A 24893-nucleotide genomic window follows, 5' to 3' on the forward strand; every position below is an offset into this window, starting at 1 on the left:
TGGGTCAAGGAAGAACACGGTACTTTCTGACTAGAGGCAGTTCTGGACCCTTTTTAGATTGTCATCAACTTTTTTATTTTTCTTGTTCAATTTGCACAGTGAACATAGTTGTAGCTCTTATTTTTGAACTCTCAAAATGCACCAAATTAATGGATTTACCTGTAAAATGTATAAAATTTTCTCCAGGGGGGCATGCCCCCGGACCCCCCTAGAGGGATGCACATTCACCCACCATTGTCTCTCGAAATCTTACATGACCATGCTGTGGGCCCTCAAGCAACACCATTACCCCCTGATGTTTTGGCTCAAGCCATGTTTTTTATTTAAATCCTACAAACACAAACTCAATTAGAAGTGTGTCAGTATAAAGGATCTGTGCATTTTTTGCATTAACAATGTCAGTTGTGGCTCTTTATTAATTGCTTTAGGTATTTGTGTATATTTACTGAATAAGGTTGTACATGATCTTGGTAAGTTTGACCTCATTGTAGTAAATATGTTTGGTGCATCAAAAATCATGCTTATTAAGATACCAACAGACATGCTAATCCAGCACAAACATGCATGAGAAGTCACCAAAATGAAGTAGGCGGTTTGAACCTCATAATTAAATACAAAATGGGTGGGAACTGAAAAAGGTCCACTTTTTGAAAAAAAGAACCCCCCCCCTTCTGCTAGGCTGGCTACGGGCCTGCACAGTGTTCATTACAAGCATTTCAAATACACTCGTACTATTTAATTCTACATTTTAATATTTGTCCGACAGTATTTTTAGTTTATTAAGTGTCCACACATTAATTTGAAACCATAAAGGCCCCACTTTGGAGGTTTCATCCATGTCACCTTCATCTATGCTTTAAATGTTTGTGGTCCGAAACATTGACAAAAGCTTTAAGAAGGCCACAACTTTAAAATGGCTTTTGATGTATTTGCATCTATATTAATAGATTTTTTTTTTTTTTTTTTTACTTTTTTTTCTCCTCAGATTTTTGTTGAATTGAACGTCCTGTCAACTTACAACCGATTAGAAAAAACATCGTTATATTACTTTTTAAGAACTTACTTTTCGTCCGTTTGAAGTACAGGAATGCATGTTTAGTAGGCTACTAGCACATCCGTCATGTTGCCACTGTCCTTGTGTCATCATTGGAAATCAAACTTTTACTTCACTCCGCAGCAATAATTCAGTTGTAACAGAGGAAAAATTGTCTAATGGCGCCATCTTGTGATGACACTTCATAGAACATTACATTTCCTAGCTTTAGAATGTACTCTGTTGGTGAGATTTTAAAGGTAGCATTCACCGAATAGCACATTTCCGTTTAGAATAATAATATGGCTTCAGAGTACTTAGAATATGCGAGATTTCAAAAAACATACAAAGTCATATGAGTTTGGAACAACATAATGGTGAGTAAATGATGACTGTGTTTTTAAAAATCGTTTTAAGTTGCTTTGTTGCATTACAGAGATTTTTTTATGACAAGTGACACTTCCAATGTGACCCTGGACCACAAGGTTTTTTTTCGAAATTGAGATTTCGAAACGCTGTAATATATAAGCTTTCCATTGATGTATGGTTTGTTAGGATATGACAACATTTATAAGAATATATGACAAATAAACTATTTGAAAATCAGGAATGTGAGGGTGCAAAAAAAATCTAAATATTGAGAAAACTGCCTTTAAAGTTGTGCAAATAATATTCTTAGCAATGCATATTACTAATCAAAAAATAAGCTTTGATATATTTCTGATAGGAAATTTACTAAATATCTTCATGGAACATGGTCTTTATTTAATCTCCTAATGATATTTGACATAAAAGAAAAATGTATAATTTTGACCCATACATTGTATTTTTGGCTATTGCTACAAATATAATTGTGCTACTTAAGACTGGTTTTGTGGTCCAGGGTCACATATATGCCACCATCAAGCACTGTGATACAGAGTTTTCTCATTTATGCTAAGGCTGGATTTACTATTAAAAGAAAAGAAAACATCCAATTGATCAAAAATTACAGTTAAGATATTTACAATGGCAGAAACGATTTCTGATATACCTCTGAAAAGCTCTACAACAATATTAAGCAAAACTGACAAGAAATGTTTCTTGAGCACCAAATCAACATATTACAGTTATTTCTGAAGGATCATGTGCCACTCGAATAATGGCTGCTGAAAATTCAGCTTTGCCATCACAAGAATAAATTACATTTTAAAATACAAATTGATCAAATAAATGCAGCATTGGTGAGCATTAGAGACTGCTTTCAAAGACATTTAAAAAACAAATCTTACAAACATCAAGCTTTTGAACACTATATATACAGTAGGGACTTTTTAAATTATATTTGAAGAATAAAAATCTCCTGATAATTTACCCCATGTCAGCCAAGATGTTCATGTCTTCAGTCGCAAAGAAAGTTTTTTTGAGGAAAACAATCCAGGATTTAGTGGACCTCTACAGTTGCCAATGGGTTGAAGGTCCAAATTGCAGTTTCAGTGCAGCTTCGAATGGCTGTACCTGACCCCAACCAAGGAGCTAGAGCAAGACGAGCATTTGTGGTCAAAAAGTATATATATTTGTATTTTTTTAAGAAAATGACCGATCATTTCACTAGATAAGACCCTTATTCTTCAGCTGGGATCGTGTAGAGCCCTTTGAACCTGCATTGAAACCGTAATTTGGAAGTTCAAACTGTTGGGAACCATGGAAATAATCCTGGAACATTTTCTTTAAAAAAATATATAAATTTCTTTGTGACTGAAAAAAAGAAAGAGAACGTCTTGGATGACATGGGGGTGAGTAAATTATCAGGAATGTTTTATTCTGGAACTGAACTAATCCTTTAACTGTCTCTGACAAAAGATGAGTTCCAAACGTTCAACATATAAGCTGCCATAACAAGGATTCCACTGCATCCTTCCACACAAATCCAAAACACTCCAGAATAGCACAAAATGTCACAAAAACTTCTTCAAAGATTTGTATGTTCACCTCCATGTGTCTCTCATGATGTTCTTGGCCCTGGCACAAATATCTTGCTGGTTCCTCTAGAAATACAGCATTCTTAAATGTGATTTTCATGTTAAAGTGTCACGAAACCCCCCTGTTTCAAAGGTCCTACAAGACATGGCGAGGAGAGATGGGTGATGATGCCTCCTGCAGACAAATAGAGAAATAACACATCAGAGCTTTACAGCGTAGCTATTATATTCAAATAAAAGATGAACTTTGCACCCTTTTCCACAATATTTGAAGCCTTTCAGCAGTTTTACCTTAACAAAGACTCTACTGTGTAGAATCCAAGATCTTTTCCAAAAGTAAAAAACTCTAAAATGTTGCATTTTACAATGCCTTGCAAAAGTATTTTTACATTTAGTTATGTTGCTACCTTATGTTAAACTGCTTTAAATTACTTTTTTCCCCACATCAATCTACACTCCATACATACAACTTAAATACAATCTTTTAAGTTTTTTACTTTGTCAGTTTGGTGTATGGAGTGTAGACTGATGTAGGAAAAAAGAAACGTAAAACAGCAACATAACAAAATATGACAAAAAAATAAAGGGGGTGTGAATACTTTTGCAATGCACTGTAGCTTCAGAATAATGTACAGAGCCATTTCACAACATCTCCAGAAGTCTTGAAGCATCTGAATATCATCGAATCCAACAACAACTGCAACATGTTGCAACCTCAGAATATTCAACAGTAAATCAAACATGGCAATGCATCAGTTTTGGCACTGAAAATTGTGTTCTCCAGCTGGCATTTATTAATAAAATGCTAAATGGAAAATTACAGTCTATTTCAACCTTTTGTGTTTAAGTATTTTTAACTCGACAAGTGACAGCAGACATCTGTAATCAGAAAAGTCTACATTTAGTTACAATACACACTTCATTTTCATCTAGTTTTAGTGTTTGACTGCAACGTAATTCAGAATATCTTAAAAGTACATGGATCAAATATTCAAAAATAGACTATCATAACATCTTAATTTCTCAAAGACAGTCATCAAAACCATTTAAACTGATTATTAATTAAGGCTGATCATGTGCACAGTATTTCTGTACCAGAAAACATGGAATATAAACCAAAAAAAATTAAAAACAGGTACTCAACCAACTGTGGAGTTTGATAATATGTCATTTTCAATGAGCCTGTTTTGCTATTTTCCCTTTGAAACCTTTAAGGATTTGGCTTTTCATTAAAGCGACTTCAGGCGTGACGAATCAGGCTTGGGATTCATCCGAATCCTCGATTTGTAATCCAATGGCCTTCATGTGGTCGATTGTAAACTGGTTTTGCCCATGTTTGTAATAGTGCCTTAAATCATTAGGCTCATCGTCTGCTGTATCTTCATCGCTGCTGTAAATAACAGAGGCCATGGTTTTGTATGGATCACTGTCGTCTTCATCATCCACATTAGCATGAGCGAACATATATTCCTCTCTGGGTCTTACAGAAGGATTTGGACTACAAATGTCCACCTTTTCTGCAGGATTTTCTACTGTAGCGATAGTGAAAGTGTCCTCCTCTGTGACAGGTGTCAAAATGTCCCCTCTGGTCTCTATTTCATTACATACAACTACAATTTGTCCTTCATTTTTGGGCCGGGTCTCCTGTGCTACTTCGTCTCTAAAAGAGACTGATTTTATGAAAGCTTTCCCATTGGTCAGAGATGCAGATGAGATTTTTGTGGGTGTTATTTCTGGAAGCACTAGGATGGGCAGCATGTCTTGCAGGGGCATGGGTCTGTCAGACTCATATGTCCTGGTTGATGGAGGAAGCATGTCATCTTTTTTGGTGTACAAATCACTGGGGTACTCATGGTCAACGAACGCCTCGTTGTGGTAGGAGGCGTCCTCTATGAGCGATATGGGACGTCCTGAATTGACCTGTTGACCACGGAGAAAGGGCATTTAGGGTCGCCTCGAAAAAGCTTGACATATTCACAGGACAAATCCACTGCTGAGGTCCAGCGCTGATTACAGAGCAGTTATGTGTGTCACTGATTCTTGAGACATGGGACAAAACTGTTTGTGTACAGGGAATGTGTATATTATTATTTTATTAATGTTATGTTTTTAAATATTTTTTTTATTACAAGTATATATATATCAAATCGATTAATCGTGATTAATTACATCAAAAATTAGTCTGTGTTTACTCTTTATATTTATATGTACTTATTTTTAAGAAATATGTACATACATATTTTATTGCTATTAAACCGATTAATCATGATTAATCACATCAAAAATGAGTTTGTTTACATACAATATGTGTGTACTATAAATAAACACATACATGTATATATTTAAGAAATATATATATATATATATATATATATATATATATATATATATATATTAGTGCTATCAAATCGATTAATTGCAATTTTTCACATTAAAAATACATTTTACATATGCATATGTGTGTACTCTGAATATATATATATATATATAACTGCAATCAAATCAATTAATCACGAATAATCGCATTCAAAATAAATTTGTTTATCTGTATACACACAAATACATGTATTTAAGATATATTTACATATATATTTTAGTGCTATCAAACCGATTAATTGCATCTAAAATTAGTTTGTGTTTACATAATATGTGTGTGTACTCTGCATATTTGTATGTATATATAAATACACACACATACATGTACTTATTAAAGAAATATTTACATATATTACTGCTATAAAATCGATTAATCGTGAATAATCGCATCAAAAATAAGTTTGTTTATACGTGTGTGTACTCTGTATATTTATGTATATATAAATACACATGCATGTATATATGTAAGAAATATTTACATATATATTTTAGTGATATCAAATCGACTAATCGCGACTAATCGCATCAAAATAATTTAGTTTATGTGTGTATACTCTGTAAATTTATGTGTATATATAAATACACACACATAAATGTATATATTTAAGATAGATTTACATACAGTATATATTAGTGCTATCAAATCGATTATTTGCGATTAATCGCATCAAAAAGTTTGTTTACATGTGTGTGTACTCTGTATATTGATATGCATATATAAACACACATACATGTATATATGTAAGAAATATTTACATATATTTTAGTGCTATTAAACCAATAAATTGTAATTAATCACACCAAAAATACGTTTTTGTTTACATATGTGTGAGTACATACACACACATACATGTATATGTTTAAGAAATATTTACATAGGATATATTTTAGTGCTATTAAATCAATTCATCGTGATTAATTGCATTAAAAATAGTTTTTTCTTTATTCTGTATAATTAATAGTATAAATAAATGAAGGAATATATTACATTACAGTAAACAGTACATGAAGATAAAATGGTACAGAACATTCTAGGTTTGTCTTCAAGATCAGCTAATGCTGGTAAATATGTTTTGTCTCATCTCTCAAGAATCAACCGATTAACACAATTAACAATTGCTACATTTTCCAACAGTGTTTATTAAACTAAAAGATGTAATACAAAATACACATACACAAACACAAAACATTCATCTACATTATAACAGACACAGATCAATCCAATACACAGTGAAATAAATATACTAAACCATCAGACACAGGGGGCTGTGCTTCATATACTGACCAGCTTAAATGGTGCACCATGTTTATGATAAACTGCAACACTGACAATCCCATTTAAACCAGCCTATCAGTAGTATACGGCTTTCAGCTTCTCAGAAAATACATCTCACCTTCACAAGGGACAGTGACACCGCAGAACACGTCTAGCTACTTAATGTCAAGTACTTACCAGCTGAAACCATCTTAAGCTCTACATAAGAGGAATTAAAAAGGAATGTGAGGGGAAAACGACAAGGGCAGGAGCTGTTTCTAAATTTTTGACAGTTTAAATAATGCTTTAGTCTGCTTTTTTTATTTATATGTGGAATTTCCTTGTTCAATGCAAAAGTCTTATGAGAAATTGATTATATGACACAAAACTGCAACTGACTAACTAATGTAACTTGGATGGAGGCCTATTGTCTCAACATGTGCTTTAACTGGACCAACATGAAGAAAACTTTTGTCCGATTGGTGATTTGAAATATGCTCTATTAGTTTTGGAGGTTAAAACCAGCTAATACCAGCCTAGGCTGGTTGGCTGGTCTTAGCTGGTTTAAGCTGGAAGTGGCTGGTTTTAGCTGGTCTCCCAGGCTGGTCAGGCTGGTTTTAGCTGGTGGTTTCCCAGCCTGACCAGCTAAGACCAGGCTGGAAAAGTGGACAAAACCCCTCTAAAACCAGCCTGCCTTCCAGCTATGACCAGCTAAAACCAGGCTTGTTGACCAGCTAAAACCAGCCAACCAGTCTAGGCTGGTTTTAGCTGTTTTTTTCACCAGGGAAATCTTTCCCCATTCAAGCAGGCAGGAGCTTTTCTTTTATGCTTATTGCTTAGATACTAGAAAATCACTACCTTTCAGGGTCTTTCCAAGATGGCCGCCAAGTAGACTAACTTGGCTCAAAGAGACTAAAGGCTACTACTTTGTATGTTCAATACATAATGGCACTTACCACATTCGGGTGCTTCCCAAGGGCTACTGCACCCCTGTCTGCTGGGTCCCGTCTCTCTCTCCGTCTCTTGGCCAGCCAGAGGAAGAGAAATAGTACTGTCACAGCCACTATCAGAACAAGGGCAGCGATGCCGCCGGCCATCCCTGCGTTCATATCTCCAAACAGACGCTCCTCGCCAAATGGACTTCTGGGAACTGGTCGAAAGTTTAGAAATGGGGAAAAAAATTACAAATCACTCATGAAGACTTGTTCTTTCTTTTTTAGTGGTCAGTTCTGTGTCTTACACCTCCAAGTGATTTATCATTTAGTTTGGCTTTGAACGACAAAAATGTAGGGCAGTGAGGAGCTGGAGGAGAACAGAGGTTAATGGGAATACAATGAGGGTAAATCTAATTTAACACCTTGTTCTTGCCTCTTAAATCAAGCATGAATAATCAAATTAACCAGACTAATGATCTGTGTAAACTATTATCCATATAGAGTTTGACCGTCTATGGCAAAATATTATTTTACTTCTCACCTGAATGACACATATGAAATTGCACCTCTAAATTGCACAAAACATTCATATGTCATATGTTGCATGGGTATATTTGTAGCAATAGTCAACAATGGTCAAAATTATAGATTTTTTTTATTTGCATTCTCAGATTCTAGACCACACACCAATGGAAAGCTTATTTATTCAGCTTTTTAAGATTGAACTTAAGACTGTTTATGTGTTTAAGGTCACATTTGATTCTAACAATGGGGATAAACTTAACTTTTAAGAGCAATAGTAAAGGATAAATTATAATGATTCATGCAACTTTCATTTACAGGAGTTTTATCAATAATGTATCAGTATTCAAGAAATATGAATTAAATTAGACTTTTTTGTGGTACAGAGATTGCATATTGCAATATTTTATTTTATTTTAACTTTAAATGAAGGATAAAAAAATAATGATTTGTGCAATTTCAGTTTATAGGTCTTGTATCAATAATGTATCATTATTCATAAAAAACACAAGTTGAATTGGAGAAGGCCATGTTTGTTTTGAGCTTGATATTTATTTATTTATTTATTGTGTTATAAGTATATATTATAAGTGATTTTATTTATTTTTTATTATATTTAATTTTAAGTTCAAATGGTAACTCTTTACTTTAGTTTTTTTAAATAAATGTAATAAAAGAAAATTTACATGGAAAAAATGTTTAACTGTTAATACATAATTCACACAATGGAGAGTTAACTGTGGTTACATAACCTTGTTTTTAAAGCAATCTCAAGATTAACACGCTTACCTGGTTGTCCCCTCTGCAGAACTTCAATATCCACTGAAGCATGGGCTGTCTCTCCTGACTCTTCATCTGTTGCAATCACCTTTGATTAAAAAAACAAAAAAAAAGCATGATCAGTGAGGCCATATACATGTAGATCAGTAGTTGGGAAACTACTCATTCCCATGTAATCCAAGATGTTCCTGTCTCTCTATCTTCAGTTGCACAAAAATTAAGGTTTTTAAGGAAAACATTCCAGAATTCTCTCCATACTATGGACTTAAATGTCGGCCAACAAGTTGAAGGTCCAAAAAGAAGGTTTCAATGCAGCTTCAAAGGGCTCTACACGATCCCAGCCCTGGAATAAGTGTCTCATCTAGCTCTCAACAATCTGTAATTTTCTTAAATCAAAAAAACTGTAGACCTTTTAACTTTTGACTGCTTGTTTTGCACCAGCCTGACCTCACACATTACGTAATCATGTTGGAAAGGTCACGCGTGACGTAAGCAGAAGTACCAACCCAGTGTTTACAAAGCGAACGTGCAAAGAAAGTCAAATGGCCTTTACAAAATAAGGTAAAACAATGATGTTGGATGATTTTGAAGTTGGAGGTGAACATAAGATGGAGTTGTTCAACCTACACTAGCTTTTTGAAACTGAAGTAAACAGACAAAGAACTAACCGTGCGTGACCTTTCCAAAGTGATTACGTAACACGTGAAGATTGCAGAGCTAGTGCAAGATGAGCATTTGTGGTCAAAAGGGATATATTTTAATTCTTTATTAGTAAATGACCTATCGTTTCACTAGATAAGACCCTTATTCCTCAGCTGGGATTGTGTAGAGCCCTTTGAAGCTGCATTGAAACTGCAATTTGGACCTTCAACCCATTGATCCCAATTGAAGTCCCATATATGGAGAAAAAACCTGGAATGTTTTCCTCAAAAACCTTAATTTCTTTGTGAAATTAAAACAGGCCTGGTGATACAGGGTGCTAGAGGGTGGTCAAATGAAAGCAAGAGCACCCTCATTTGAAGCTGTAATAACAGCCAAGCCAGTGTAGCGAATCACAGACATATCTGTTAATTTATTAAAGGCAATGGCCAATCAGAGGCGTTTAAGTTGGCTCTTTGGTCCAAAAATGTCATAATTGTCACCTCCAGGATGTGTCGGTTGAATGCTCTGAGCCGGTCAGTCTTTGCAATCACAATGCCATCCTGGGTAATGTGGTACAGTTTATTGCTACCTGTCAAGGGCTGCATTGTGTAATGTATTTTTGGGTTGATTCCCTGCAAAAGAGCAAAGAAAGAGAGAGAACATTCTTCAAATGCAGGTTTGCAAGCTTTTTCAGGAAGTGTTTCAATTCCTATGAAGGAAATGTTTTCACTCTACATCTCTGAAGTCCCTGTCGATGGCTTGGACTACCAGGACTTGGTTCCCATAGGTAGTGACCAGTGTGGCAGGGCTGGAGCTTTCGATGAGAAACCCTTTGTAGACGGTCTTGTTGAAGAACGGAGGAAATCGGTTTTCCGACACCACACGAACCAGTGCCGTCGCCACCGAATATTTCTTAGGGTCATTCACCTGTGCAGCCTGATGGAGTTTACAAAATGAGGATGCAAAAAGATGATAACTTTAATGTCATCATACAATTTATTTTTATTGACTTTTTATTGTCTAGCATTATGGTTTGCAATATGGCAGTTGAAGTACTTCCATACTGTGTCCTTGGTATGCTATACAGCAGATCAGCATATTAATCAGCCATTGCTTTGTTGTTCATAAACATAGACATTATCACGTCATACCATTATGCGCAGTCTGAATGAAGGTGTGAGGAGTCTGTTTTCCACGCGTTGCCTGAGAGAGATCTCTCCTGTTTTAGAGTCGATTGTAAATCTGCCATTTTCATCACCTATAAAGTCATTTTGAATATCATTAAAAAACTACAATGTACACTACCGGTCAAAAGTTTTTAAACAGTAAGGTTTGTAATGTTTTTTAAATAATTATTTTCAGTTAAATAATTATAATGCAGCTAAAAATTCTGCTTTGAAATCACAGGTATAAATTGAATTTTAATATATATTCAAATAGAAAGCAGTTGTTTTAAATAGCAAAGATATTTCAAAATTTTAATGTTTTTGCTGAACTTTGTATCAAATAAATGCAGGCTTGGTGAGCAGAAGAGACTTCTTTAAAAAACATAAAAAAATCTTACTGTTCAAAAACTTTTGACTGGTAGTGTAGATTTACAGTATATGCTTAAACAGTCTATAAATCAGTACAACATACAATAAACTCACCTGAGAGAATACTGTAGACTAGAGGAGTCATTATGTCTTTGTCTCCGTCTTCAGCATGAATGGGACCCGGAGAAAAATAAAGCACAGCATCCTAGATCATAAATAGAAAAGTACTGACTTCAAACATCTGAATAGTATTAGGTAATTTCAGCTAATTTATTCAACACTAAAATGTTACCACATACCTCATCTGTCTCTGTGATGTTAACACTGTACACAGGGTTGGTGCAGATATCTCCATCTTCATATACAGGTGCACATGGCTGAAACTGAGGATACTGGTCATCACCATCTAAAACATTCACGGTGACTGTAGCTGTTGTGCTGTACTTCTCTTTTGTGCTTGTTTCCTTTTGATTCAAACAGCAAAAATAGCAGTTCAAACTGTTTTATCTTAATTCTGATTCCTTCCAGTATATAAATGTCTAAACAATTGAGCTCAAAAGTTTGTATACACCTTGCAGAATCTGCAAAATGTTAATTATTTTACCAAAATATGAAGGATCATACTACAGTAAATGCATGTTATTGTTTTATTTAGTACTGACCTGAATAAGATATTTCACATAAAAGAAGTTTACATATAGTCCACAAGAAAAAATAATAATCAAATTTATTCAAATGACACAGTTTTGTTTGGTGATAGTTGTTCTTGAGTACCTTGTTGGTCCTGAATAGTTAAACTGCCCGCTGTTCTTTACAAAAATCCTTGAGATTCCACAAATTCTTAATTTTATCAACATTTTTGTGTGTTTGAACCATTTCCAACAATGACAGTATGATTTTGAGATCCATTTTTTTCACACTGAGGACAACTGAAGGTTCAAAAGCTCTGATGCTTCAAAAGGAAACACAATGCATTGAGAGTATTTTGAAAAGGATCAGGGTAAATCTAACTTATTTTGTCTTCTGGGAAACATGTAGGTATCTTTTGTAGCTTCTGAAGGGCAATACTAAATCATAAAAAAATATATTCTGGAAAAATAAAAAAAATGTACACATCTTCTTTCTGTTCAAAAGTTTACACCCCCGGCTCTTAATGCATCGTTTTTCCTTCTGGAGCCTCAGTGAGTGTTTAAACCTTTTGTAATAGTTGCATATGAGTCCCTCAGTTGTCCCCAGTTTGAAAATATGGATCTCAAGGTCATACATTCATTGATGGAAAGGGTTCAAATACACAAAAATGGTGAAAAAACAAAGAGTTTGTGCGACCTAAAGGATTTTTCTGAAGAGCAGCGCACACTAAATATTTTTAGTATTTACTAAATAAAAAATAACATGCAATTTTGTATGATCCCTCTTATTTTGCTAAAATAATTCTGCTAGGTGTATGTAAACTTTAGACCCTGTACGTAACTGTATGTGAATAACATCTACATACCACAGCAAATATGACCAACTGCAGCTGGGTTTTAGTCTCATAGTCCAACGGTTTATCCAGGATCACCATCCCACTGTTGGGCAGATCAATCCTAAAATAGCTGGCATCAGCCTGAATGAGAGAGACACACCGTGCACACAATCTCTTGGATTGTAAAAAGGAAAATAGGTCCTCTAAGAACATTCATGTATTTTTATGTGTCCAAATACATTTTAGGGCCCTCATAAAGTGCTGGTTTGAGAAGCAGTCAGTCAATTTGAGCTGCAGACAGTTTGATTGAGGCTACTGCAAAACCTTTTATTCAGCCTTTCATCGGTAATTTTGCCTTTTATCGAAGGTGGCACTCACCATAGATTTGTCGGTCATATAAGTGATCGTGTCTCCATCGCCGTCTTTAGCTTTCACTGTGAACACCATTGAGTTTACAGTCACCAACTGTTGGAAAAGAGTCAGGATTTAGATGTCAGAACTCAAAAATAATCAGTAAGGTTCAGACAGGAGTTTAATTCTGAAATAATTCAAAATATTGCATCAAATCTAAGTAAAAACAGACCGAAATGAGTTTACCTCACTTATATATCGTGGTTGAATGGTGTCTTCAAGGAAATATGGCATGTTGTCATTTTCATTTAGTATTTCCACCATGATTCGATATCGACTCTGAAATAAAAATAAAAAACTGTGGGTTAATTGCACTAAATTATTAAGTATCAATATTTTTGCATACTTCATGTGTTTTTGTACCGTACCCTTATTATATCATCTTCATAACATGTCAAAGCAGCTATCAGAACTGATCCCAGCACCTGTAAATTACGACAGAAAAAAAGTTGCATAGAGAGATTAATGTTTATATAGTAATTTTTTATTACAATTATCACACAAATTACAAAACTGTTAAAGATATATGAAATGTATGCATTTTAACTAATGTTGTCTCCTGCTTTATGCTTAATTTGCTACAGACGAATCTGATAAATTCATTTTTATATAACAAATAACAATTGTACTTTATAGACATTCTATTTTAGAACCCAAACAATGGCTTAAAACTCCTCCACTGTGTTGGCTGGCAGTCCTAATGCAGTGTTATCCTGGCTTCCCTCCACATGCTAACAGTTACTACTCCTGTTAATCACCTCTCGATCTAAGGTCCTTGAAAACGACGCGTTGAGTCGGATTGTTCGGCCTTCAAGGTAAAACCAATCAGCGTTTTCTCCTGTGAGACACAGGCGGATGCTACTGGCTCCCGGGTCCCCGTTGATACTGAGGTTGGCTATGAACTCTCCGGTGGGACTGTTCTCTCTGACCGTGGCAAATATGTCTTGACCACCAAGGCATAAACTGGCTGCCGTTCAGATGAGAGACTGATTAGATTACAAGGACAACCCAAATCATCCATAAAATCACAGACTGCAAAGTTAATTTATAAAACAACACCTCTGTAATAGCAGGGGAGGGCAGGGATAATTGTAACATGTTTTGGATTTTGACCAACTATTCCTGCATTATGGCTGTTCCTGACAATTCTGACTTTATTTTGAGTTTTTATCTTGCAATTGTGAGTTAACATCTTTAGAAGTTTATGACAGACAGTTTGTGCTTTATTTCTGTTTATTTCTACAACTCTGAGCTCATTTTATTCTCAGAATTCAGACTTGACATCTCGCAATTCTGACTTCTTTTCTTAGAATTTGGAATTAACACCTTGCAAATCATAGTTTTTAGTTTTTTTTTTTTTTTTTAAATTAAAAGTAATTACTTCCACTTCTGACTTTTCCCTCTGAATTCTGACTTAACACCTCACAATTCTGACTTGTTTTCTCAGAATTCTGAGATAAAACCTTGCAATTCTCTCTCTTCTCAGAAATCTGACTTTACACATCACTTTCAAATTTTAAAAATAAAAATATGATTTGAAAGGTGTTAATTTACAATTGCAAATCATATTTTTATTTTTTAAATTTGAAAGTAATTTTCCCAATTCTGACTTTTTTTTTAAGAATTCTGACTTAATTCTGACTTTTATCAGAATTCTGAATTAAAACCTCGCAAATCAGATATTTTTCTCTGAATTCTGACTTTACACCTCACAATTCTGACTTGTTTTCTTAGAATTTGGATTTAGCACCTTTCAAATCATAGTTTGTTTTTTTTGTTTGTTTGTTTGTTTAGAATTCTAAAGTTATAACTCAAAAATTCTGACTTTGTTCTCAGAATTCTGACTTACCAATTCTGACTTTTCTCAGAATTCTGAGTTAAAATCTCACAAATCTGAAATCTTTCTCGGAAATACCTCACAACTCTGACTTGTTTTCTCAGAATTTGGAATTAACACCTTGCAAATCATAGTTTTTAGTTTTTTTTTTTAGAAATTAAAAGTAAATACTTCCACTTCTGACTTTTTCCTCTAAATTCTGACTTAACACCTCACAATTCTGAGATAAAACCTTGCAATTCTCTCTTTTCTCATAAATCTGACTTTGCGCATCAATTCTGACTTGTTTTCTCAGAATTGTAAATTAACACCTTGCAAATTATATTTTATTTTTAAAATTTGAAAGTAATTCTCCCAATTCTGACTTTTTTCACAGAATTCTCACTTAATTCTGACTTTTATCAGAATTCTGAGTTAAAACCTCACAAATCAGAATTTTTTCTCAGAATTCTGACTTTACACCTCACAATTCTGACTTAACACTTTACAATTCTCACTTGTTTTCTAAGAATTTTGAGTTAAAACCTTGCAAATTAGTTTTTATTTATTTATAGTAATATTGATAGTAATATTTCCAATTCTGAATTTGAATTTTTGAGATAATATCAAATTCCAACATTTTTTTTTTTGTTTAAATATATTTTGGTACATTCCATTTAAAATTCACATTAATGTGCAAAATTACATTCACTAAATGAATATAGTAACAATAAGAGAACAGAATTATAAAATTCATGCAGACTGTCCATATAAGTTGGCCTTAGATATTGGATAAGATTTTATTTAGCTCATTATTGAACTTTTGATTATCTGACTTTTGATTGCAGACTTTGGTATCTAGGCAAATCTATAGGCAAAAAAAAAAAAAAAATGGTTTCTTTACATAATATTGGATAGAAATGTAAGTAACAACTTGTACCACATTTAAAATGTCTTCCTTTATCCACGTAATGTCACCAAGCCCTCTTATTTTAAAACTTCTCCCCCTCCTGAATGTAAAACGACAAATAAAACACTCTATGATCTTATAAACTTCACAGATTCACATAAGCGAAGACCACAAGACCCCAAGCCCACCTCGCAAGTGCCTTGATTGGGGCCTTTGCACAACAATGGGGCTACAATCCATTCCAATGGATAAAGTCAAGTCTTTACATTTTGTTTTGTTGTTGTTGTCAAATGTCCTAAAATTTCCCTTGTTATGAAAGTAAAATCAGTTGTAAACACAGTTTAATGTTTGCTCTATGCAAGAGTCTCCATTTGCTCTCCCTTTCTCAATCTCATTCCTGTCAAGAAAAAGCAATTGAGATTTTGAATGAATCGCACTTGTGACTTTTCCTTCTGACAGGCTGAGTGAATCAGAACTCTCATGACTATAAAAAAGAGTCATTCAAAGACTCATTATCATTTCCACAACCTCATAAACATTTCTGGCACATATGTTAGCATCCACTACATCACAGAGCAGTGATTCATGAAAATTAGCCTTTGCGGCTCTTGATTTCAGAGAGGTGTTTACCTTTTGCGATGTGATAGAATATGTTCAGTGCCATCTGGCAGAGAAACAATCTCCATGGCGTCAACATGGTTGATATTCTCCTGGGCTCACTTCTTCTTGTCCCCCTCTGCAAAAGAAATGCCAGACCCTGACAGTCAATCGCTCTGAAGGATTTAGAGTGCTCATATTACCTGTCACAAAGAGCAGACCTTCTTATTCACACCAAAGGTCAATTAAATCAGAAGATTAACAAAGCATATTTATACTGTCGTGCCACCATCTGAAATTCATCAGTCAAGTTACTCAACTGAGTCAAATCAAACTGCTAAATGAATTACTAGAACCTCACACAGAGACAGTGTTTGTTTACTTCTGTTTGGGCTTTAGTCATGTTTAGTCTTCACCCCAAGGTCTTCCCTAGTACTTAAAACCTTATGTTGTCTTTAGCCAGTGTCAAGCCACCAGCCTGGCAGTGATATCGGTTACGTGACCTCCTTGCCGCTCTTTTGATCCTCCACCTTCGGCCTCAACGCACCCCACCACATAAGAGCATTTTTCAAATCCTCACATAATACCTGCAAAGCTGCCTAAGAACTGTTGTTTCCCCTCTTGAGTTTTGCCGTCTGCCCAGCCGAGACTAAACCAAATTTTTGTTGTTTTATTCCGCCTTGTTGCATTTAATTTGCTTCAACACATAATTACACATTCTCTGTATAATTACAGATAATTTTGTTGGATGTAATGGGATATTTCATCCAAAAAAATTTAAATTTTTGGATTCATTCATTTGAAACCTGCATGTTCTAAGAACATATTTTATGTAGCTGTTTTCTATACAAGAAAAGAAGGAGTGGTAAATAATGACAAGATTGTCATTTCTCAGTGAATTCCAGGCAACCCGTTACCTGTGTTTTTCCAGCCTTCAACCCTTGAAAGTGCACCGGAGCAGCAGTCAAACCCGTGACTTCCCACCCGTGAACTCGTACTAGATCGATGTATATGGCAAGCCATTTTAGCCTAAAACATACTATGTGTTACTCGTCATAGTACATTTTTACTAGTAACAGTTCAATTAAAGAGCTCTATAATTCAATTCTTACTAGTAACAATGCCAGTTAGAGAGCTCTACAAATCATTTTGTACTGGCTACATTTACAATTAGAGAGCTCTCTAATTCAATTATTACTTATAACAATTCCAATTACAGAGCTCTCTAATGCTGCGTTCCAGGCAGTTTTTTGAGCCTGTAAATCACAACCTTAAACCACGACTTTGTAGCATTCCAGGCAAGTCACGCCAAACTACCTGAGCGCATTTCATTTATTATTTTTATAATATTATTAATTTGATTGCAATGTTATATTGTCCTAAACTCAATTTTTCCACCGTGTACCACTTGCATAAAAACCGCACTCGTAGAGGGTGATATTGTTGTTTCACGGACTATGTTACGTCAGAGCTCAGAACTGGGAGTACATCGATCTAGTATGAGTTCACAAGTGGGAAGTCATGGGGTTGACTACCTTTCCGGTGCACTTTCATGGGTAGAAGGTTGGAAAAACATGGGTAATGGGTTGCCTGGAATGCGGCATAATTCAATTCTTTCTAGTAACAATTCCAATTAGAGAGCTCTACAAATTAATTTTTACTAGCCATATGTCTCCACTGACTTTTATTCATTTTTAATTACAGAGCTCTACAACATAATTTTCACTAGTAAAAATAACAATTAGAGAGCTCTACAATTGAATTCTTACTAGCAATGATTACAATTAGAGAGCTCTCTAAATCAATTTTTACTAATAATTCCAATTAAAGAGCTCTCTAATTCAGTTTTTACTAGTAACAATTCATATTAGAGAGCTCTCTAATTCAACTGTTACTAGGAAGAACTGAATTGGAGAGCTCTTTAATTCAATTACAGAGCTCTGCAATTAAACACATCTTTAATGTGTTTTTTACTAGTAAAAATGGAATTATAGAGCTCTGTAATTGCATTTTTATAGTGATAGTTAAATTAGAGAGCCCTCTAATCAGAATTGTTACTAGTAAAAACTGAATTAGAGAGCTCTTTAATTGGAATTATTACTAGTAAAAATTGAGCTCTCTAACTGTAATTCTTACTAGTAACAATTCAATTGTAAAGCTCTGTAATTAAAAATGAATGGAAGTCAATGGAAACATATGACTAGTGTTACGACCGGCTTTGCCGTGCTGCTGGGCAGCTTGTCGTTTGTCTGTGCCTTATGTCTGTCTGTCTGTCTTAGACCTACAGGTGGAGCTGTAACCAGGTCATGCAGGTTAATTCCTGTCGGCTCGCGGCCCTCTCCGGTTCGGGCCGTCTGTCCATGCGGCTGGTTGCTGCCTCGCTCTTCGCACTTACCTCCGCTCACCACATGTTTCATTCTACTGATGAACACTACATTTTTGGTTAATCATTACATTTACTGATACACCTTTATTTTGTTAAATAAACACTCTTTGTTAAATGTAGCGATCGGTGTGGTCTCCCTTTTTATGTTACGATCACTGTGCGAGCTAAGTGGTCTTAACTCTAGTAAAAATTAATTTGTAGAGCTCTCTTATTGGAACTGTTACTAGTAGGAATTGAATTCGAGAGCTCTATAACTGGAACAGTTACTAGTAATCACTGAATTAGAGAGATCTCTAATTATATTTTTTACTAGTACTTTAATTGTTATAATTATAATTAGAGAGCTCTCTAATCGGCATTGTTACTAGTAAAAACTTAATTATGGAGCTCTCTGATTATAATTGTTACTAGTAAGAATTTAATTATAGAACTTTCTAATTGAATTGTTACTAGTAAAAATGCAATTACGCCAGTAACGCATAATAATATTTTAGGGTAAAACGGCTTGCCATAGATGTACTCCCAGTTCCGAGTTCTGACGTTACATAGCGTGCGAAACAACAATGTCAGCCCCTACAGGTGCGGTGTTTATGCAAGTGTTACACGGTGAAAAAAATAGACTTTAGGACAATATAACGTTGCAATCAAATTAATAATAATGTAATAACAATAAATGCGTTCAGGCAGTTTAAAATGACTTGCCTGGAACGCTATAAAGTCGTGGTTTGAAGTCGTGATTTAACGCAGCATTATTCCTTTATGATTCAGAGGAATCATCACATCATGACCACTAGGGGACACCATCACTCTTGTCCTCCTTTAGAAAGGTTATAAAGACAGTCCTTCAGATGGGGTAATGTCAAAAACACACCTCACAGCCTCATGAGATGCAGGGGAAACTTACTCTGATCTTTCCTAAGTTCAAGTTCAAGGTTGAGCAGACTGATTGTGGTTGAATTTGCTGTGGCTATGGATAATACCACAATGAATTAAAGTAATAGTTCACTTCAATTCAATTTTCACTGAAAATTCTGTCATTAATTACTCACCGTCATGTCTTTCCAAACCTGTAAGACGTTTGTTCATCTTCATGACACAAATTAAGATATTTCTAATGAAATCCAAGAGCTTTCTGACCCTGCATAGACAACGCAACTGACACGTTCAAGACCCAGAAATGTAGTAACGTCACCAGATGTAATCAATGATTGTTTGTATACAGAATGACTGTATGTGGATTGCATGTGATTAGGGATTAAATCGAGTAATTAATACGAAACAGGAAGTAGGTCTCAAGATTATGGGATTACAGCACAATATGGTTTAATATTCTTGCTGCACACAGCAGCTCGTTATTCAATATGCACGTCTCTGCATGTCTGAGTTTGACTGCAAGTGTTGATCGAGACCACTTTGCCAAATTAAAGCTCATGCGAGTTTTAGCATAAGTATACATCGAATTAGAGATGTCGCTGTATTGTGTTGTTTTGATTTGATAAATCTAATCTCACACTTGAGAGCACTCATCTGCAGAGATGTTATAGTGCACTCATCAACAGTGATTGCCAGTGCAGTTTAAAAGATTGAGAAAAGTGTCAGTTTTTTAGAAGGAAAAAAAAGTGTGTTTAACTACCTAGATTTTTAAAAAGATTTAACATGATACAACTAATTTAAGGATACAACTAATTCTACTCTAAATGAATGCAAAAATATGTTTTTATAAATCTAATGTCAGGATTATTTGATTATTATTATATATAAATATGAATAGATTTATGACTTTTACATTGTAACATTCCATTTGAAAGAAATGCTGTTCTTTTTAAAGGAACACTCCACTTTTTTTGGAAATCGGCTCATTCTCCAACTCCCCCCGAGTTAATAAGTTGAGTTTTACCGTTTTGAAATCCATTCAGTCGTTCTCCTGTTCTGGCGATATCACTTTTAGCATAGCTTAGCATAGATCATTGAATCCTATTAGACCAATAGCATCGCGTTCAAAAATGACCAACGAGTTTCCATATTTGTTGTATTTAAAACTTGACTCTTCTGTAGTTATATCGTGTACTAAGACTGGTGGAAATGCAAAGCTGCTAGTTTCTAGGCTGATAAGATTAGGAACTACAGTACACTCCCATTCCGGCGTAATAGTCAAGGAAGTTTGCTGCCGTAATATGGCCGAAGCAGGCGGAGTATTATCAGAAATGAGTTCCCAGCTAGTTTAGCATTTGCACATGTGCTGCGTGGTATTACTGCTCCTGCTTCAGCCTTATTACGGCAGCAAACTTCCTTTAACTTTTTATTCATTTAAGAATGCTTTAAAAACTTAAAATACTTAAAATATTAAGTAGCACAACTGTTTTCAACATTGATCATAATAGATAGCCTACATAAGCAACAAATCAGCATATTAGAATGATTTCTGAAGAATCGTGTCTGAAGTAATGATGCTGAAAATTCAGCTTTGTCATCACAAGAATAAATTGCATTTTAAAAATATATTTAAATAGTAAACATTTCATTTTAATTGCAATAATATTTCACATTAAAACTGTTATTACTGTATTAACAAGACTGGGTGTATTTATATTTTTTTTCCGGAAATACACTACCAGTCAAAAGTTTTTGAACGGTAAGATGTTTAATGTTTTTTAAAGAAGTCTGTTCTGCTCAACAAGCCTGCATTTATTTGATCCAAAGTACAGCAAAAACAGTATAATTCTGAAATATGTGTACTATTTGAAATAACTGTTTCTATTTGAATATATTTTGAAATGTAATTTATTGCTGTGATTTCAAAGCTGTTTTTTTAGCATCATTACTTCAGTCACATGATCCTTCAGAAATCATTCTAATATTCTGATTTGCTGCTCAAAAACATTTATTATTATTATGTTGAAAACAGCTGAGTAGAATTTTTTTCAGGTTTCTTTTTGTTTTCTATTTCAGATAAATGCTGATCTTTGAATCTTTCTATTCATCAAAGAATCCTAAAAATAATAATCTCAACTGTTTTAAATTTTGATGATAATAATAATAATAATAATAATAATAATAATAATAATAATAATAATAATAATAAATCAAATCAGCATTAAGAATGATTTCTGAAGGATTATGTGACACTGAAGACTGGAGTAATGATGCTGAAAATGTAGCTTTGATCACAGGAATAAATTACATGTTTATATATATGCAAAGAGTAAGCAGTTAAATATTGCAGCTTTTGCTGTATTTTGGAGCAAATAAAGCAGAAGAGACTTCCTTAAAAAACATTAAAAATCTTACTGTTCAAAAACTTTTGACTGGTAGTGTATAAAAAAGTTAATTAGTTAAAAATTAATAGTTAATTAATTAAAAACATTTAGAACAGTCCCACAAATAACATTCGACCATTTATTGATGTAGTTAAAAATCATTCAAATATATTAAAGTATTTAAAACTGATTTAAAAAGTACAAATATTTTATTTATTTTTTTATTTTTTTATTGCCTAGTTAATTTTTTAAGACTTCAACACATGCGGCCTCTATTTTACCATCTATTTTATGATGATGCTTTTAAGTACAAAATACATTCTGAGAAAAAAAAATGGGGCAAAAGCTGTTTCGTGGGTCGTACCCAATTAACGTGACTAATATATAACTTTAAAGGGACATTTCACCCAAAAATAAAAATTCTGTCATTTACTCACCCTCAGGTTGTTCCAACCCAAATTTTCTTTCTCACACACAAAAAGGTATTTTAAATAATAGGTAACCAAACAGTTTTTGATCCCCAATAACCTCCATAGCATTTCTTCCACACTGTAAAAGTCAGTGAGGACAAACAACTGCTTGGTAACACACATTCTTCGAAACATCATCTTTTCTATTGCACAGAAGAAAGCTCATACAGGTTTGGAACAACTTGAGGGTGAGTAAATAATAACAGCATTTTTATTTTTGGGTGAACTGTCCCTTTAAGATGCAAATATGCACCCAATTAGAGATAAATAAGAGGGATAAATACCTTTTAAAGAGGTACCGCCCTCTTTAAAAGGTATTTATCCCTATTATTTAACTTTTTTACCTGAGATTGTAAAGTACAAACCAAATTTTAATAGTTTAGGTCAGTTTGTGCAACATTATATCAGTTCATGATAGCCAGTTCTTTTACTACAACACACTATAAAAAGTTGTCACCAGTTTCAACTTAAAAACATAAGTTCAGCAGCTGCCTTAACATTTTAAGTTAAGTCAACATAAAACTACAAGTAATTTCAACTCATAAGTTAAGTTAAATCAACTTAAAAGTACATTTTAACTAATTTTATTATCGTGAGTTGAAATAACTTAAAGTTTTAAGTTGATTTAACTTAAAATTTTAAGGCAGCTGCTGAACTTAAGGTTTTAAGTTGAAACTAGTGAAATCTTTTTACAGTGCAGTAACAAAAAGTTTTATGGCTAAATCTGCAGAAACACATGAATAAACACTACAGAGAAAGACTGACAAGCAAGGTCCAGCATGTTTAGGAGTGTAATGATTCATGCCGTCTCCTTAGAGGAGACCATCAGACTCATTAGAGCGGCTTTGGACATGGACTCAAGCGTAATGAGACCATTAGCATGAAGCAGGTCCAGTCAGTAAACTAAAAAAAAATAACAGACTTTCTCATACAGATTACTTTGAAAGTAAGAGCGAAGATAAATGAAATATTCTCCTCAAAGTCACAAAACCATTTATCTGTATTCCTGTCATCTTTATAAAATCAGGCCTGAGCTATGCTGACTGGATGCTTCAGTAATCAGATTGTTTTGAGACTGATCTAAAGAGGTCACTATACATCTATACAGCTGTCTATTTCTACAGCTGGAAAAAAAAATCTACTTTGGTTTGCATCAGGCATCCACTTAATCACAAAACAGCACAGTTTTCAAAACCCAGGCCTGCTGGGAAAGTGAGCTCTCGCTACAGTCATAACAAGAAACCACCAATTGTCAAAGTCCTGTGAAGTGTAAACAACACAATCACACACTAGACCACACACACACACACACACACACACACACATAAACATAGACACCCTCAGAATTTCCTCACCGTTGATCGGTGCTGGTTATCCTTTGTTTTTGAGCTCAGGGGATCCTGCTGTCACTTCCTGCAGTGGCCGTTCCTGTCCTTCGCCACATGTCTCTCCTCTGAAGGGGGGCTCAAATCTGCGCCACAAGGGACAGCGGGTAGCCACAGTTCAAAACGCAACAGATTTCTCTGACTAGTTAAGTCACAGCGAGAGAGAAAGAGAGAGAGAGGGAGCACAACGCGTTTAGCTGAAGGGAATTAAGAGCTCTCACACACAGGAGAGCGACGGCTTAGACAGCATTTTCAGGACAGGATAACTCTGGCTGCTGAGAGCTCAGGCTCTGACGCTAATACAGTCCGAGGTGTGCAAATGCTGCTAGTTTGCCATTACTAATGATCTGCTGCCTCAAGATGGAGAATTAAGATTGAGGGCGCACTGGCCTGTTTGCTGTCAGTCTGAGTCGTTGTCTGTGAGGTCAAAAGTGCAACAAGAATTGGCCTATGATTAGCTGTATGTGTGGGTCAATGGAAATTTCTTCCAGGTTCAGGGTTGGCAGGTTTTCACAACAAAACCCACCCAGTTGCTACTCAAAACTAGCCCAATCGCATTTTGATGGGAGCCCCCAAGGTTAAAAATTTAGTTCCAGGGAGTAAAATACATGTTTTTGATGGGGTTTCCCTTAAATATCAAGCTATTGTGGTGGCTTCAACCTGCAGACATGAAAAACAACCTGTGGCAACAGTTTTAAAGTAGCCTAATTCCACTAAAAAAGCACAGACTTCGCAACACTGTCCAAGCCACAGTTTACCTAAAAGTATCATGATTTTTTGCATTTCCCTCCCCCAACATTCCCATTGTTCTCATTATTGATTTCCATGACTGTAACACATGCAAAATATGTTTTTTAAAAAGGCAATGTAAATTACATATGGTGTAACTACTAGACAATAATGTAAAGATCAAGTGGTAATTAATATGCACATGTAGTGTGATTTTAGTATTATTTACATACTAGTTTTTTATCAATATTGTAGGTTTTAATAATAATTTAAGTTTTCATTTAAGTTTTAGTATTAATACATTTTTTTGTATTTTTATATATAACATTTATATTTTAATTTATCTTGTTTTATGCGCTTTTGTCATTTTTACTAGTTTTCATTTAGTTTAAGTCTAATATTTCTGTTTTTTAGTTCTATTTAAATAA

The 24893-nt window shown here is 34.5% G+C and overlaps 1 protein-coding gene across 3 annotated transcripts; it reads right to left on the reverse strand.

Annotated features, from left to right (window-relative positions):
* Window positions 1–69: 69 nt before the first annotated feature.
* cdhr5-rs (cadherin-related family member 5, related sequence) lies at window positions 70–23921 on the reverse strand. 3 transcript variants are annotated; one of them, XM_073838284.1, is made up of 16 exons: window positions 23707–23921; window positions 16272–16377; window positions 13674–13882; window positions 13284–13340; window positions 13102–13194; window positions 12883–12969; window positions 12535–12645; window positions 11339–11503; window positions 11154–11244; window positions 10656–10762; window positions 10240–10440; window positions 10005–10136; window positions 8872–8950; window positions 7582–7775; window positions 6824–6844; window positions 3759–4914 (listed from the first exon to the last, which is right to left on the reverse strand). In XM_073838284.1, the coding sequence occupies exons 2-16, from the start codon at window positions 16336–16338 to the stop codon at window positions 4249–4251; spliced, it is 2280 nt and encodes a 759-aa protein (XP_073694385.1). In that variant the 5' UTR covers window positions 16339–16377; window positions 23707–23921; the 3' UTR covers window positions 3759–4248. The 3 variants fall into 3 exon arrangements, with proteins under 3 accessions (XP_073694388.1, XP_073694385.1, XP_073694386.1); XM_073838287.1 differs by lacking the exons at window positions 3759–4914; window positions 6824–6844 and adding an exon at window positions 70–3169; XM_073838285.1 differs by lacking the exon at window positions 6824–6844.
* Window positions 23922–24893: the final 972 nt, after the last annotated feature.

The sequence above is a fragment of the Garra rufa genome, chromosome 4, assembly GCF_049309525.1.
Source record: "Garra rufa chromosome 4, GarRuf1.0, whole genome shotgun sequence".
NCBI classification, from domain to species: Eukaryota; Metazoa; Chordata; class Actinopteri; order Cypriniformes; family Cyprinidae; genus Garra; species Garra rufa.